The following is a 16,854-nucleotide window of genomic DNA, read 5'->3' as shown; positions in this document are numbered from 1 at the left end:
TTTGTTAGCCTGTCTGCGGTCCCTACTTGCAATACTCCTCCTCCGCTGACCACAATGCTGCCTGTGTATCCATGTAACCGATTTAAAACTGCCATGAGCCTATTGTTTGTTATTTTAGGCCTTTGTTAGCCTGTCTGCGGTCCCTACTTGCAATACTCCTCCTCCGCTGACCACAATGCTGCCTGTGTATCCATGTAACCGATTTAAAACTGCCATGAGCCTATTGTTTGTTATTTTAGGCCTTTGTTAGCCTGTCTGCGGTCCCTACTTGCAATACTCCTCCACTGACCACAAAGCTGCCTGTGTATCCATGTAACCGATTTAAAACTGCCATGAGCCTATTGTTTGTTATTTTAGGCCTTTGTTAGCCTGTCTGCTGTCCCTACTTGCAATACTCCTCCACTGACCACAAAGCTGCCTGTGTATCCATGTAACCGATTTAAAACTGCCATGAGCCTATTGTTTGTTATTTTAGGCCTTTGTTAGCCTGTCTGCGGTCCCTACTTGCAATACTCCTCCACTGACCACAAAGCTGCCTGTGTATCCATGTAACCGATTTAAAACTGCCATGAGCCTATTGTTTGTTATTTTAGGCCTTTGTTAGCCTGTCTGCGGTCCCTACTTGCAATACTCCTCCACTGACCACAAAGCTGCCTGTGTATCCATGTAACCGATTTAAAACTGCCATGAGCCTATTGTTTGTTATTTTAGGCCTTTGTTAGCCTGTCTGCGGTCCCTACTTGCAATACTCCTCCTCCACTGACCACAATGCTGCCTGTGTATCCATGTAACCGATTTAAAACTGCCATGAGCCTATTGTTTATTTTAGGCCTTTGTTAGCCTGTCTGCGGTCCCTACTTGCAATACTCCTCCACTGACCACAAAGCTGCCTGTGTATCCATGTAACCGATTTAAAACTGCCATGAGCCTATTGTTTGTTATTTTAGGCCTTTGTTAGCCTGTCTGCGGTCCCTACTTGCAATACTCCTCCACTGACCACAAAGCTGCCTGTGTATCCATGTAACCGATTTAAAACTGCCATGAGCCTATTGTTTGTTATTTTAGGCCTTTGTTAGCCTGTCTGCGGTCCCTACTTGCAATACTCCTCCTCCGCTGACCACAATGCTGCCTGTGTATCCATGTAACCGATTTAAAACTGCCATGAGCCTACTGTTTGTTATTTTAGGCCTTTGTTAGCCTGTCTGCGGTCCCTACTTGCAATACTCCTCCACTGACCACAAAGCTGCCTGTGTATCCATGTAACCGATTTAAAACTGCCATGAGCCTATTGTTTGCTATTTTAGGCCTTTGTTAGCCTGTCTGCGGTCCCTACTTGCAATACTCCTCCTCCGCTGACCACAATGCTGCCTGTGTATCCATGTAACCGATTTAAAACTGCCATGAGCCTATTGTTTGTTATTTTAGGCCTTTGTTAGCCTGTCTGCGGTCCCTCCTTGCAATCCTCCTCCACTGACCATAAAGCTGCCTGTGTATCCATGTAACGGATGTAAAACTGCCTTGAGACAATTTTTGGTTATTTTAGGCCTTCATTAGCCTATCTGCGGTCCCTATTTGCAATACTCCTCCACTGACCACACCAATGCTGCCCGTGTACCCCTGGAACCTATTTAAAAGTTCATAGAGCCTAGTTATATATTTTATTTACTATTAATAAGGCCATAAACAATGACCCAGGTACAGAAACCATAATCATACATATACCCTAGCAGGATCGACAAAGATCCAATTGGGAACAATACCCTGAGATACTTCCTATACAGATAACAACCACAAGAAATTGAAGTATAAACAAGCTCATAAAAGATGTTAATTTAGTCAAAAAAGTAAGTTTATTAAATAAAATACAAAAATATACAAAACAAATTCATGAAACATATAAGGAGAATAATCCGCTACAGAGTGCTTGGAATATTGGGTGCAGGTGCACCAAAAGAACACGCTACGTGTCACAGCATGGAGAGGGAAAGAAAAGAAGGGGATAGAGTCACATGAATACCACAACTGGGTCACAACTAATTTTAGTCCATATGACAATTTCTATCACTAAAGTGAACCACCACTGCACTAGCGCTAATCATAAGCCAACATAGCGATACAGTGACCAAATTTCCCAAATGCAGGAGGAACACTACGTCTCAAGTTTCTTACCCTTCTCCCTCTCCATGGTGCAGACACACGCCCCTACGCGCGTTTCGCCCACCGCTTCGTCTGGAGGCTAGCACGTGCTAGCCTCCAGACGAAGCGGTGGGCGAAACGCGCGTAGGGGCGTGTGTCTGCACCATGGAGAGGGAGAAGGGTAAGAAACTTGAGACGTAGTGTTCCTCCTGCATTTGGGAAATTTGGTCACTGTATCGCTATGTTGGCTTATGATTAGCGCTAGTGCAGTGGTGGTTCACTTTAGTGATAGAAATTGTCATATGGACTAAAATTAGTTGTGACCCAGTTGTGGTATTCATGTGACTCTATCCCCTTCTTTTCTTTCCCTCTCCATGCTGTGACACGTAGCGTGTTCTTTTGGTGCACCTGCACCCAATATTCCAAGCACTCTGTAGCGGATTATTCTCCTTATATGTTTCATGAATTTGTTTTGTATATTTTTGTATTTTATTTAATAAACTTACTTTTTTGACTAAATTAACATCTTTTATGAGCTTGTTTATACTTCAATTTCTTGTGGTTGTTATTAATAAGGCCATGATGGACTACGCTGTACCACGCTACAAGCTAACCAGTTGACACTTCTTTTGCGAGAAAAGCCATCCCAAGCCTCCACCAGCATGTAAAAGACCGCATTGTCCATGCACTCTGGCAATCTGTGAGTACAAAGGTGCACCTGACAACAGACGCATGGACCTGTAGGCATGGCCACGGAAGGTTACGTGTCCATTATGGCGCAATGGGTTAATGTGGTGGATGCATGGTCCACAGGGGACAGCCTACTAAGTCTGTCTGCAGTCCCTAATTCAAATTGTCCTCCACTGTCTAAATCTGAGCTTCAACCTTCAGGCTCTCAATAAGTGCTTTTCTAATCAAAAATTGGTGGTTAGGGCCTACTAATGGTGTCTGCCCCTCCCTGCTGTTGACCTCCACTGTATAAAGCTGAGCTTCAGTCTTTAGGCTTTTGGCCTAAAGTATCAGATATTAAACTGCATTTGGCCTTCAACTTTGGTTACGGCCTACTAACGGTGTCTGCCCCTCCCTGGTGTTTACCTCCACTGTATAAAGCTGAGCTTCAGTCTTTAGGCTTTTGGCCTAAAGTATCAGATCTTAAACTGCATTTGGCCTTCAACTTTGGTTAGGGCCTACTAACGGTGTCTGCCCCTCCCTGGTGTTGTCCTCCACTGTATAAAGCTGAGCTTCCACCTTCTGGCTCTCATTAAGTGCTGTTTTTAAAAAAATTGGTGGTTAGGGCCTACTAACGGTGTCTGCCGCTCCCTGGTGTTGTCCTGCACTGTATAAAGCTGAGCTTCCACCTTCTGGCTCTCATTAAGTGCTGTTTTTTAAAAAATTGGTGGTTAGGGCCTACTAACGGTGTCTGCTGCTCCCTGGTGTTGTCCTCCACTGTATAAAGCTGAGCTTCAACCTTCTGGCTTTCGGCCTATAGTATCAGATATTAAACTGCATTTGGCCTTCAACTTTGGTTAGGGCCTACTAACGGTGTCTGCCGCTCCCTGGTGTTGTCCTCCACTGTATAAAGCTGAGCTTCCACCTTCTGGCTCTCATTAAGTGCTGTTTTTTAAAAAATTGGTGGTTAGGGCCTACTAAGGGTGTCTGCCGCTCCCTGGTGTTGTCCTCCACTGTATAAAGCTGAGCTTCAGTCTTTAGGCTTTTGGCCTATAGTATCAGATATTAAACTGCATTTGGCCTTCAAATTTGGTTACGGCCTACTAACGGTGTCTGCCCCTCCCTGGTGTTGACCTCCACTGTATAAAGCTGAGCTTCAGTCTTTAGGCTTTTGGCCTAAAGTATCAGATATTAAACTGCATTTGGCCTTCAACTTTGGTTAGGGCCTACTAACGGTGTCTGCTGCTCCCTGGTGTTGTCCTCCACTGTATAAAGCTGAGCTTCCACCTTCTGGCTCTCATTAAGTGCGGTTTTTTAAAAAATTGGTGGTTAGGGCCTACTAACGGTGTCTGCCACTCCCTGCTGTTGACCTCCACTGTATAAAGCTGAGCTTCAACCTTCTGGCTCTCATTAAGTGCTGTTTTTTAAAAAATTGGTGGTTAGGCCCTACTAACGGTGTCTGCCACTCCCTGCTGTTGACCTCCACTGTATAAAGCTGAGCTTCAACCTTCTGGCTCTCATTAAGTGCTGTTTTTAAAAAAATTGGTGGTTAGGGCCTACTAACGGTGTCTGCCCCTCCCTGGTGTTGTCCTCCACTGTATAAAGCTGAGCTTCCACCTTCTTGCTCTATTTTTTTTTTTTTTTTTTTTAAGTGCTGGTTGGGGCCTAATACCTCTGTTTGCTGCTCCCTGGTGTTGACCTCAACTGAATAAAGCTGAGCTTCCACCTTCTGGCTCTCATTAAGTGCTGTTTTTTAAAAAATTGGTGGTTAGGGCCTACTAACGGTGTCTGCCGCTCCCTGGTGTTGTCCTGCACTGTATAAAGCTGAGCTTCCACCTTCTGGCTTTCATTAAGTGCTGTTCTTTAAAAAATTGGTGGTTAGGGCCTACTAACGGTGTCTGCCACTCCCTGCTGTTGACCTCCACTGTATAAAGCTGAGCTTCAACCTTCTGGCTCTCATTAAGTGCTGTTTTTAAAAAAATTGGTGGTTAGGGCCTACTAACGGTGTCTGCCGCTCCCTGGTGTTGTCCTCCACTGTATAAAGCTGAGCTTCAGTCTTTAGGCTTTCGGCCTAAAGTATCAGATATAAAACTGCATTTGGCCTTCAACTTTGGTTACGGCCTACTAACGGTGTCTGCCCCTCCATGGTGTTGTCCTACACTGTATAAAGCTGAGCTTCCACCTTCGGGCTCTCATTAAGTGCTGTTATTTTAAAAATTGGTGGTTAGGGCCTACTAACGGTGTCTGCCCCTCCCTGGTGTTTTTCCTCAACTGAATAAAGCGGAGCTTCAACCTTCTGGCTTTTGGCCTACAGTAGCAGATATTAAACTGCATTTGGCCTATTAGTGTGTTTGGGCCCTTAAAACAGTGTCTGCTGCTCCTGGGTTTGCTACTCCACTGAACAAAGCAATGCCGCCTGTTTAGTCCTGTTACCAATTTTGAACTGCATTTAGCCTACTTTATTCTTTGGCCCTATATCTGTTTCCTCCTCATCCTGCCCATTGCCCAGCCACTGCTAGATGAGTCTGCTGGTACATTGACCTAGACCACTACATTCCCCTTGCACTGTACACAGCCAGAATCTGACCCTGCTGAAAGTAAGGTTCCCCTTCCCGCATGTTATACCACCTTACACAGGGACAAAGAGGAAGGTGCAGATGAAAGTGCAGGTTCCTTCATCAGGTGGGGGGGCATACTTGTTGGCGACGTCACTGGCACAGGGCCCATCAGAGTACGCAAAAGTGTCGCTGCTGGTGGGAGGCGCCCCCGCCATGCAAACACACCGCTGTACTTTGAGGGGCCCTGTGCCAGTGCCAATGCGAACGAGTGGGCCCCCCCTGCTTGCTCAGGATCACAGCACTTGCAACGTTGAAATACTTACCTCTCCCTGCTCCACCGCCGTGACGTAGTCCACGTTTCCTGGGCCCACTAAAACCTTGAACCAGCCCTACCCCCCACAACTTTTGCCAAATGACCCCCAAGTTCCAATGCCCAACTATTATTATAAAGTTAATTAAGATTGACAAGCTTCAGAAACAAGAATGGATGCTTTTGGCATTAAAATGGGCACTGTAGGTGTTTTCCTGGCCTCCACTCACTGCCGACTATGCTTCTGTGGCGCCCCCACTGCCGCAGGGCCAAGGGGTACCCGGTACCGGGCCTCTGAGTCTCTGCTTGGGGGTTGTCACGGTGGCTAGACCCGGTCCGTGACCCTGCTGAGGGGCGTCCGATAAAGGAAGGGCAGTTCGGTGTGTGGTGCAAGACGCAATCAATCACAAGGACACAGGGGTGCAGTCTCTTTACCTCTTTACTGAAAGTCTCCAGGTCCCCAGGCCGGAATACGGTTAACCAGGCTGTGCAAGTCCGGCCGGTCCGATGGCACCTCCTGAATTCCCTTTGCAGGTGGAAATCAGTGTCTACCTGCTAGCGCTGTGTGTTGTGGTCCTCCCCTGCTGTGCTTACGGGATAGTCCCCACAACTGTTGTGTCTGTTTCTCATGTTCCCTCACAACTCGATTAGATGATGTTCTGCTAATCCGTCCCTCCCGGTGTTATGGTTGGGACGCACCCGTATGACGGGTAGGCTCGGAGCTCTTCCGGGACCCTAGAGTCGCCCCTCTCCAAAGGTTGCCCCCTATGTCTTCTTAGGTGATTTAGGTGAGACAGCCCGCCTGTGACTGACTGTCCTGCCGTTGGTTTGAAGTATTGCCTGGAGCTATATACTTCCTCGGCGTTCCGGCCGCCGGCTGTGCGCCTCAGTAGGATGTTGCATCGGTCTTACAGCACGACTCCTACTGGTATTCTCCTTCTTCTTTGATCTCGTTTCTCACTCAGCACAATAAATCTCGCTTCTTGTCCTTTCTTAGGGCACCGCCGCTATACTGTGCAGGCACAGTCCCGTAACGTTCTTTCTCGTTGCCAGGCCTCTGTCAGGGTCCCAAACCTGACAGGGACCCTTCTGGTCTCTCCCCGCAACACCCTCTGCCACAAGGTGTTGCCTGTTCGATTCCCAGTAGCTTTCTCCTCTAACTTCCTGCCTGACCCCCAGTTTTACCAGATTGTGAGGAGTGGCCTAGTGAAGGGGTACCCGGTACCGACCCTTAGCTCCCCCTGGAGGCCCGACCGTGAAATGTATTGGTGTATGTGATACCTGGTCAGATGAATTCCTTCAGTGCCATCAGACGTACCATAGCTCCCCATAGTGGCGGAGCCACAGTACTGCAACGACCAGGATTCTGGGGCGCTGCACTTCCCCATTGACTTGCATTGGGTTTCGTGTTTCGGTCGATCCCCGACTTTTAGCGATAATCGGCCGACTGCACTCGACTCGACTCTAGACAAAGTCGGGTTTCACAAAACCCGACTCGATCTTAAAAAAATGAAAGTCGCTCAACCCTAGTCGCCACACATACTGGATACACTGACGTCTGAAAAAGGCCTTAAACTGTCTACATCCCCAGTACCAATGTAGCCAGACAACATGAGCACGAGCATGAGCAAGATGCGCCATTAATTAGGAAAGACTGCCATCTGCTGGCCAGCCAAAATCAAGTGGAACCAAAGTGTGCTCGAACATTTGCAGAGGGAGGAACCTTGTGTGCTGGACCAGATCAGGTGATCCTCTGTAAGAATTGTCCTGATATAAAAGCCCAGCGCGCCAAACCGCAGGTGGATTTGGCACCAGGAGAGCAGGGCAGACGTGCTCCAGAGACTCCACTGAGACCAACGTGACAGGCCTCAGCAGGGAGTCTGTGCTACCTGGGTGTCAGTCTGGCAAGTTGAGACCCAGTCCTCTCTGCCCCGAGCCTGAGAGACTTTTGCCAACGGTCAAATGGAGAAGAGCCCAGCCCTACTATGTGTAGCAAAATGCAAAATGAGCGTTGGCCACGGGGCTCACAACCACATGGGTCCCCTGCAGACTTCGGGTTGTCAAGCCAACCCATTGGCACCCCTCGATCTTGTGACAGAGGTGCCGATTGGAGGAGCTAATGACCCGGTCCCTGCGCTGGCATGTTAAATGCCGCTGTCAGAGATTTACAGCGGCATTTAACATGTTAAGAGCCATGGGTGGATCGCGATTCCTGCGGCTGTTATATAAATTTATATAATTTATACAATGTGATTTTTCCGTTCCCCGTGGCAGCACCTATACATGAGAGATGGCTCCAGCCCCCAGGAACAGGAAACCTGCAGCGTAGATAAAAGATGGGGGCGGCGCCTCTCTCCTCAGTTTGGTTTCCTGTTCCTGCGGGGAGCCTGCAACGCCAGTCCGGAGGGATCTCTCTCTGGCAGCGCCGGTCTGGAGTCCGAGGTCCGCGGCGGGTTCAGCTGGCGGCGTGCGCGCACGCACTACTCACTGCAGTCTTCAGGAATGGCTGTGTGGCTACAGTGTGTTGGTGGTGTCCGTCCCGCTGCAGGCTCCCCGGCGCCTGCTCCTGGCCGGAGGCTGGGCTGGGATAGGAGGCGTGCCCATCACTAGGCTGGCGCTGAGGTGAATGGGACGACTTCCGGTTCAAACCGGAAGTGACGTCGCACGCCGGGGGAGCGATGTGCCGATCCTCCCAGGTGGGAGAAAGTTCAGGGGCGCTCACACCGCTCTCACCCTATACTATTTAAAGAGGCAGAGCACAACTAATGGTGGCATTAGCCTCTCTGACAATGGCGGACCCGACTGCGGAATCGCCGGTTCCGGTGGACATCCCACAGACTCCCGTGGTACTGAGGTTCTGGTGGGTGAGTGCCTTTGTAAGGCAAAAACACGTCAGTAACAGTGTCTTTTTGTAGAGCAAATTTGCAATGCGGCAGTATGGTCTTCACCCTCTACTTTCTTTCGCCACTATGGATTGAACCTGGGGCTTTAAAGTCTTGCCTTTGGGAGGAAAGTTTTGTCCGCTATTGTCCCACCCTAGGAGTCTTCTTCTATTTCTTCCTCTCATATATAGGTGCTGTCATGGGGAAGGGAAAAAATGATAATTACTTACCGGTAATTTGATTTTCCAAATCCATGACAGCACCGCACTAATTCCTGCCCTATCTTGGTGATGGTTGTGTGATGCACAAAAAAAAATAATAGAAAATATATATAGTACAGACCAAAAGTTTGGACACACCTTCTCATTTAAAGATTTTTCTGTATTTTCATGACTATGAAAATTGTAAATTCACACTGAAGGCAAAAAAAAAAAAGTGTGAAACAACTGAAAATATGTCTTATATTCTAGGTTCTTCTAAGTAGCCACCTTCTGCTTTGATGACTGCTTTGCACACTCTTGGCATTCTCTTGATGAGATTCAAGAGGTAGTCACCGGAAATGGTTTTCACTTCACAGGTGTGCCGTCAGGTTTAATAAGTGTGATTTTATGCCTTATAAATGGGGTTGGGACCATCAGTTGTGTTGAGCAGAAATCTGGTGGATACACAGCTGATAGTCCTAAGGATAAGTTTATCTGAGTCACCAGCCTCAGAAATCGCAGGTTAACAGCAGCTCAGATTAGAGACCAGGTCAATGCCACACAGAGTTCTAGCAGCAGACACATCTCTACAACAACTGTTAAGAGGAGACTTTGTGCAGCAGGCATTCATGGTAAAATAGCTGCTAGGAAACCACTGCTAAGGACAGGCAACAAGCAGAAGAGACTTTATTGGGCTAAAGAACACAAGGAATGGACATTAGACCAGTGGAAATCTGTGCTTTGATCTGATGAGTCCAAATTTGAGATCTTTGGTTCCAACCACAGTGTCTTTGTGCGACGCAGAAAAGGTGAACAGATGGACTCTACATGCCTGGTTCCCACCGTGAAGCATGGAGGAGGAGGTGCTTTGCTGGTGACACTGTTGGGGATTTATTAAAAATTGAAGGCATACTGAACCAGCATGGCTACCACAGCATCTTGCAGCGACATGCTATTTCATCCGGTTTGTGTTTAGTTGGACCATCATTTATTTTTCAACAGGACAATGACCCCAAAAACACCTCCAGGCTGTGTAAGGGCTATTTGACCAAGAAGGAGAGTGATGGGGTGATACGCTAGATGACCTGGCCTCCACAGTCACCAGACCTGAACCCAATCGAGATGGTTTGGGGTGAGCTGGACCGCAGAGTGAAGGCAAAAGGGCCAACAAGTGCTAAGCATCTCTGGGAACTCATTCAAGATTGTTGGAAGACCATTCCCGGTGACTACCTCTTGAAGCTTATCGAGAGAATGCCAAGAGTATGCAAAGCAGTCATCAAAGCAAAAGGTGGCTACTTTGAAGAACCTAGAATAAAAGACATATTTTCAGTTGTTTCACACTGTTTTGTTAAGTATATAATTCCACATGTGTTCATTCATAGTTTTGATGCCTTCAGTGTGAATTTACAATTTTCATAGTCATGAAAAATCTTTAAATGAGAAGGTGTGTCCAAACTTTTGGTCTGTACCGATATATATATGTAATATACATAAAACCTGAACTAGCGAAGCGGTTACCTTGCATACTCTGTAAACAAACTGAGGAGAGAGGTGCCATGCCACCCCCATCTTTTATCTCCGCTGCAGGTTTCCTGTTCCTGGGGGCTGGAGCCATCTCTCATGTATAGGTGCTCTCATGGATCTGGAAAATCAAATTACCGGTAAGTAATTATCATTTTTCTGGATTTTATTTGATATTCTGTCTCTCAATGTTAAAATTAACCTTCACTTAAAATTATAGACTGTTCATGTCTTTGTCAGTGGGCAAACTTACAAAATCAGCAAGGGAACAAATACTTATTTCCAACACTGTACCAGGAAAAGGATGTGGCCAATCATACCAGGATAAGGCCATACATACCAGGACAGATATGGGGGCCATGCATACCAGGATAGGGATGAGAGAGACCATGCATACCAGGGTAGGGATGAGGAGGCTATGCATACCAGGATAGGGATGAGGGGGCCATGCATACCAGGATAGGGATGAGGGGGCCATGCACACCAGGATAGGGATGAGGGGGCCATGCATACCCGGATGGGGATGAGAGGGCCATGCATACCAGGATAGGGATGAGGAGCCATGCATACCAGGATAGGGATGAGGGGGCCATGCATACCAGGATAGGGATGAGGGGGCCATGCATACCCGGATGGGAATGAGAGGGCCATGCATACCAGGATAGGGATGAGGAGCCATGCATACAAGGATAGGGATGATGGGGACATGCATACCAGAATGGGGATGAGGGGACCATATATACCAGGATAGGGGTTATTAAGTACAGAATTGACCATTTTTTGCTTCAATTTTTTTTTCTTATTTCCTCCTCTAAAACCTAGGTGCGTCTTATGGTCTGGTGCGTCTTGTAGGGCGAAAAATAGGGTAATTCTTTAAAATGTAAATACATTTTTACATCTGTTGTTGCATTCTCAAATAAATAGTGTTTTCATTCATATGAAAATGAGGTGTTAAATGCAATGGGTGAGACAGGGCATTTAAAAGCTACTGCCTCCTGAGCTGATTTCCTCACCCAGCATCATCCTTTCTGCTTGATTGATATGCGAGTATGGTTTCTCCAATACATTTAATTATCTGAAGCATAAGAGCAGTTTTCTTGCTAAAACCTTCAGGCATTCTGAATGAATATGGGTTTTCCCTATGTAAATTTAATATGCATCATGAACTCTGATGTCTGGTTACAAAAAAATTCCACATGAAAATAGATTTTACCCTTTGTAAATTTGCTGATGTGTAATGAGATATGATTTAAGGCTATAATATTTACACATCTAGAACATAAAAATGACTTGTCTAGGTCTGAATTTTCTCAATAGGACTCGAAGAGTAACTGTTTTTAATTTTTCATAAAACTATAGTACACGTAATACTTTTTGTAAGAAACTGCAGAAAAAGAGCTTTATACACTTGATCTGATGATTTAGTCTCCGTTCACTTGTAAAATCTGTATTTAGTGAAGCTAGATTTTCAGCAAACAGAAGGAGATGACAGTTGCTACTGCAAGTTCATCTGAATCAACAGTTAGGCTATGTGCACACAGTGCGTTTTTGATGCGTTTTCTCCGCGCAGAAATAGGCTAAAAAGGCTATGGAAACCTTATGCAAGTTAATTTAATGACAATCTTGAAGTGTTGTGCACATGATCTGTAAATTTCATTTGAGTATTTGCAGTGTGTTTTTTTTCTGTAGCATGTCAATTCTTTGTGCGTTTCTGCAGCGTTTCCCACACATTGATTTCAATTGAGTCAGTTAAATCCGCAACAAAAATAAGGTATAAAAATGTTTGCAGATTTTCTGAGTTTTTGCTTGCGTTTTTACGGGCTTCCCAAGGTATTTCCCACGCTGTCATTTGTGTGACAGCGTGGGAAACACCGGTGCGGTGGTTCTGATCAGCGGTAACGCTCCTGCCAGTTAGACCATCAGTCAGAGAGCTGCAGGTCATGCTGTCAGATGTCAGCGTGATCCCGCAGGTGTGACCCGCGGTAACGCTACCACCGGTAAGACCTTTGGTCAAAGCGCTGCGGGATCACACTGTCAGATGTCAGCTGACCCCACAGCTGTGACTGTGATCCACTGCAGTGATCTGCGGTAAAAAGCTTACCGTAGGTCAGCAGGCGTGGGCTGTTGAGACTACTCCTCTCATCAGGCTATGTCTGCTGTCACTCATAACAGTGATAGCAGGAGTCGCTGATGGGAGTAGTCTCTCGTCAGCCAGCGCCTGTGCTCACACATAAAAAAACAAACAAAAAACATGCAAATAAAAAAGAACATTATACTCACCTAACACCAGATCCCAGATGCCCTCGTCTCCTAGAAAAAATGTAAAATAAAAAAAATATATACTCACCTAGCGCCCAATCCCTGATGCCCATGTCTCCTAGAAAAAAATAAAAAAAAATAAACCACCATATACTCACCTGTCTGCCATAGTCCACATAATCCCGAGTGTCCCACGGCGATCTCACGTGTAGAACAGTCACATCGGGAGATGTGACTGCTGTACCTGGCTGCCGGTGATACACTGACAGGAGGTAATCGCTCCCAGACAGGAGGTAATCGCTCCCGCACTGTATCACTGAGCTGCCATGAGAGAGTTCACCGAAGTACATCAGCAGTTCAGCTCCGGTGCTCTCCCTTATGGCACTACCTCTGCGTGAGAACTTTCTGTCAGGGTATCGCTGGCTGTCTTTGAGAGAAGTCACATAGCCTGGTGACAATGTGTGTGTTTGTTTGTGTTTACTTATCAGCCTAGTAATGAGGGTGTCGGGCTGACACCTTTTCATTAGTAAGACTAGGGCTTGGTGTCAATGACAGCTGCTGACACCAAGCACTAATCCCATTACTCTGATGCTGCTGGATCAGCATGAAAAGGTGGTGTTGAACCAAGAAATTACTTTTCTTTTAATATCTTTATTTAGCTCAAAAAAGCCTTCACTGCTGTACAAATACACATGCAAAAAACGCATGGAAAAATCACAGCAAAACGTGCATTTTTGCTGCAGTGTTTTTGCTGCCAAGAGATGTAGAAATCTTGCAGAAATTTATGCAAGCAAATACTCAACATGCGCACATAGCCTTACACTTTACAGCGATGTTTACCATTAAAATGGTTTCTCCTTTGTGTGAATTCTCTGATGCCTAACAAGGCGTAATTTCTCTGTAAAACATTTCCCACATTCTGAACATAAAAATGGCTTCTCGCCTGTATGATTTCTGTGATGTGTGACAAGAGTAGATTTACAGCTAAAATATTTGCCACATTCTGAACATGAAAATGGTTTCTCACCAGTGTGACTTCTTTCATGTCTAGCAAGATCTGACTTCTGGTTAAAAGAATTTCCACATTCTAAACACGAATATGGCTTCTCCCCTGTGTGAATTCTCTGATGCCTAACAAGATCTGATTTCTGGTTAAAACCTTTACTACATTGTAAACATGAAAACGGTTTCTCCTCTGTATGACTTTTCTGATGTCTAAGAAGCTGTGATTTATGGTTATAACATTTTCCACAGTCTGAACATAAAAAAGGCTTCAGCCCTCCATGAATTCTTTGATGTTTTACAAGACTTGGTTTACTGCTACAGAATTTCTCACATTCTGATTCTGAAATAGTCTTTTCTCCTGTCTGACTACTTTCAAGTTGAACAACAACTGATTTGATGCTATAAGATTTCTCACAATCCAGAAATGAACATGGCTTCTGCCCTATATGAGCTCTTTGGTGGTCATTACCAATTCTAGGACTTTTACTTTGCTTAACAGTCTGTGATGAATTAGAAGGTATAACATGTTTAAAAGTATCAGATGATATATCCTCATTGAGAAAGGCTGATGGTATATCTGGGATAGTGACATCCTCTTCATTTGTATCTTGCATGCTACCACGATCAGTTGCTTTAAAATCCGAAAATATTGGATTTCTTGTTAACCTCCTGATACAGTCATCTGCCAAAAGTAAACATGATTATTATTAATTTTGAATAAAATAACAAATATAAAAAACTGCAAATCTATAAGCTATCTCATATATCCAATATTTCAGATAAAATTTATTTTGAAGAGCCTGCCCAGAACTATAGCCAGAGAAAAACTAGTCCGCTGAAGTTCTTGGATGGCTTTTCCCAGTGCTGTTCCAGGTGAATGTGTAGAATGGAGGAAACCTTTCAAAGGGGAAAGATCAAATACTGTTATACAGGGAAAAGCAAGTGAGCGCAGTGACAGACTAAACCCTTCTTTGGATATTTTGCCCCTCGAGCTCTTTAAACTATACTTTCTCTGAAATGGTGCAATGTTTCAGATAAAAATATATACAATACAGCCAGGTTCTGCTTCATCTGTGGCTTGTACAACATGAATCAAGTGATAGGTTCCCTTTAACATAGTTGTGGATAAAGATATCACAATATAAGATTAGACCTCACGGCAAGATCACCAGGCTTCTGCAATTATTTCTGTATTGAAGACCGCTTCTTCATAAATTAATGTTTCGATGTGCTGGTTATCAAAGTATTCTAGTAAAAAGCTCAGTATATAATCATAAAGGAGCCTTTAACTCAGTACTATTAGGTGGTCTCCATCTCACAGGATATCTGTAAAGTACAGTTGAAGATAAGGAATCTTGTCCCACTTCAACTGGATTCAAATATTTTATTTGCAGAAATATTAATCTGTGGAGGTTGAAACTGTATTGCAATGATCAAGGACAAGGAGTGCATCTGAAATATTTAAAGGAGCTATACGAGACCATAAAAAAATAAAAATGTATCTCAGCACTAACAAGCAGGTAGTTGTAGCTTACTTGCCTGTTGTGTCCGATGCTGTTCTTCCTCGGCAGACTGTTCCTGCTGGGGATTCAAAAGCCTCTGCTGATGTCACGTCTACAGAGCGGAGGCTTCTTTTCCTGTCCGCTATGTCAACAGGGTGGGACTTCCGGGTCATTCTGCTTGACAGCCAGCTCCCCCAGTTAGGCAGCAGGGATCCTGCTGTCAATCAGAATGACCTTGGAAGTCCGCCCCGTCACGTCAGCAGAGGCAGCTGGATCCCCGGCATGAGCGGTCTGCAATCGCTCTGTGGCGGGCAAGAACGGTGCCATGCAGAACAGGCAGGTAAGTTGCAATTTCCTGCCTGTTAGTGCTTACATTAATTTTTTTTTATTTAAGTCCTGGATACACCCTTTGAGCATTTGTGAACTCCAGAAACCAGTGTCTGTATTTTAATTTTCTTACAAATTTAAGATATAGTGCAATGACCTTGGCTAGAAAGCTTTGTTTTACTCTTGTATAGTGTACACTTGGCTAGCCTACGGTGCATACATTTGGGGCAAAGTTAACTGCAACAATATGTCTGCTTCTACCTCCCCGTAAATAAAATACACATTTTTAAAATTGCAGATCTAGAAGACAGATCTTATAACATATTAGTCTAATATTCGGCATCTTCACTCTATGCGTGTTTATAACCATCAAATAATGGTCAGCTCCATCCATTGACCCACAAAAGCCACCTTCTTTGATTGCCTACTTTCCCTTTTCTTCTCTATCCCACCTAAACCCTTATGAAGACTTTTCAGTCATGACTCTGCCCACAAATTCCTCATTCCACTGCCTCTACTAGTGCCCGTTCAAGACCTTATGAAAATCAAATTGGCCGCAAAAGAGCACATTTGTACTGTGTTACATTACAGTAATGATTCAAAAAAATTACTCCACAGAAATGTCTCTAATCGATTGGGCTGAATTCATTTTTTACATATGGATAGGCCGTATATATTTTGTCTATTACCTGGTGATGTGAGGGGCTGGGGAACCTCCATCATGACGTCCTTGTACAGATCTTTGTGTCCTTCTAAATACTCCCACTCCTCCATGGATAAATAGACCGTGACATCCAAACACCTTACAGGAACCTGACACATACAATGATACCGTCATCCCCCGATTCCTTCATAGTGTTACTGTACAATGTCCCAGCATTCCCAGCAGTGTCACCTCTCCAGTCAGCAGCTCAATAATCTTGTAGGTGAGTTCTAGGATCTTCTGATCATTGATGTCATCATGTATCAGGGGGTGAGGCGGAGGCCCTGTGATGGGGCTCAGGTTTCTTTCCCATCCTTCAGACACAGGGTCCTGACACCGCTCACTAGAGGTCTTCTTCACTAGTGTATAATCCTGGTTATGGAGAGACACATTGATAAATCTTACTTCAGACACAGACAATTCCAAGGTCCTCATCTCTACACTCATCTCTACAGTTCTATCCATCTATTACTAGAGATGAGTGGATCTTTTGAAACTTGAATGTGTCAGCTTCATAAAATCACCCCACCCCCCAAAAAAAACAAACACGAAATTGTGGAGGATAAATTTGTGCAAATTACATCTATATATATAATTGTCTAAGGTCCACATCCGTCAGTTTGTCTGTTTTCCACTTCCGTCTGTTTGTCTGTAAAGGAAATCCCACGTCGCTGATTGGACGCGGCCGGCTGGGTGCAACCAATCAGCGACAGGCACAGTCCGGCCGCAAATTGGCCCCTCCCTACTCCCCTCCAGTCAGTGCCCCCTCCATACTCCCCTCC

At 45.2% G+C, this 16,854-nt stretch overlaps 2 protein-coding genes across 3 annotated transcripts in view; both read right to left on the bottom strand.

The window, feature by feature from the left end:
• Positions 1-16,854, bottom strand: part of LOC143766170 (oocyte zinc finger protein XlCOF7.1-like) — a 235,386-nt gene that overhangs the window by 67,297 nt on the left and 151,235 nt on the right. The gene's annotated exons all lie outside the window — the stretch shown is intronic.
• LOC143766171 (uncharacterized) overlaps positions 11,550-16,854 on the bottom strand; it is a 38,223-nt gene continuing 32,918 nt past the window's right edge. For both annotated transcript variants that reach the window (XM_077253638.1, XM_077253639.1), the window contains 3 exons: positions 16,265-16,444; positions 16,059-16,182; positions 11,550-14,222 (listed from right to left, as the gene is read on the bottom strand). In XM_077253638.1, coding sequence (XP_077109753.1) covers positions 13,378-14,222; positions 16,059-16,182; positions 16,265-16,444 — 1,149 coding nt within the window. In that variant the 3' untranslated portion in view covers positions 11,550-13,377. The remainder of the gene's footprint in view (positions 14,223-16,058; positions 16,183-16,264; positions 16,445-16,854) is intronic.

Source organism: Ranitomeya variabilis, chromosome 4 (assembly GCF_051348905.1).
Source record: "Ranitomeya variabilis isolate aRanVar5 chromosome 4, aRanVar5.hap1, whole genome shotgun sequence".
Lineage (NCBI taxonomy): Eukaryota > Metazoa > Chordata > Amphibia > Anura > Dendrobatidae > Ranitomeya > Ranitomeya variabilis.
Note: the sequence above shows the minus strand (reverse complement) of the source record. Positions and strands in the feature narration are given on the sequence as shown.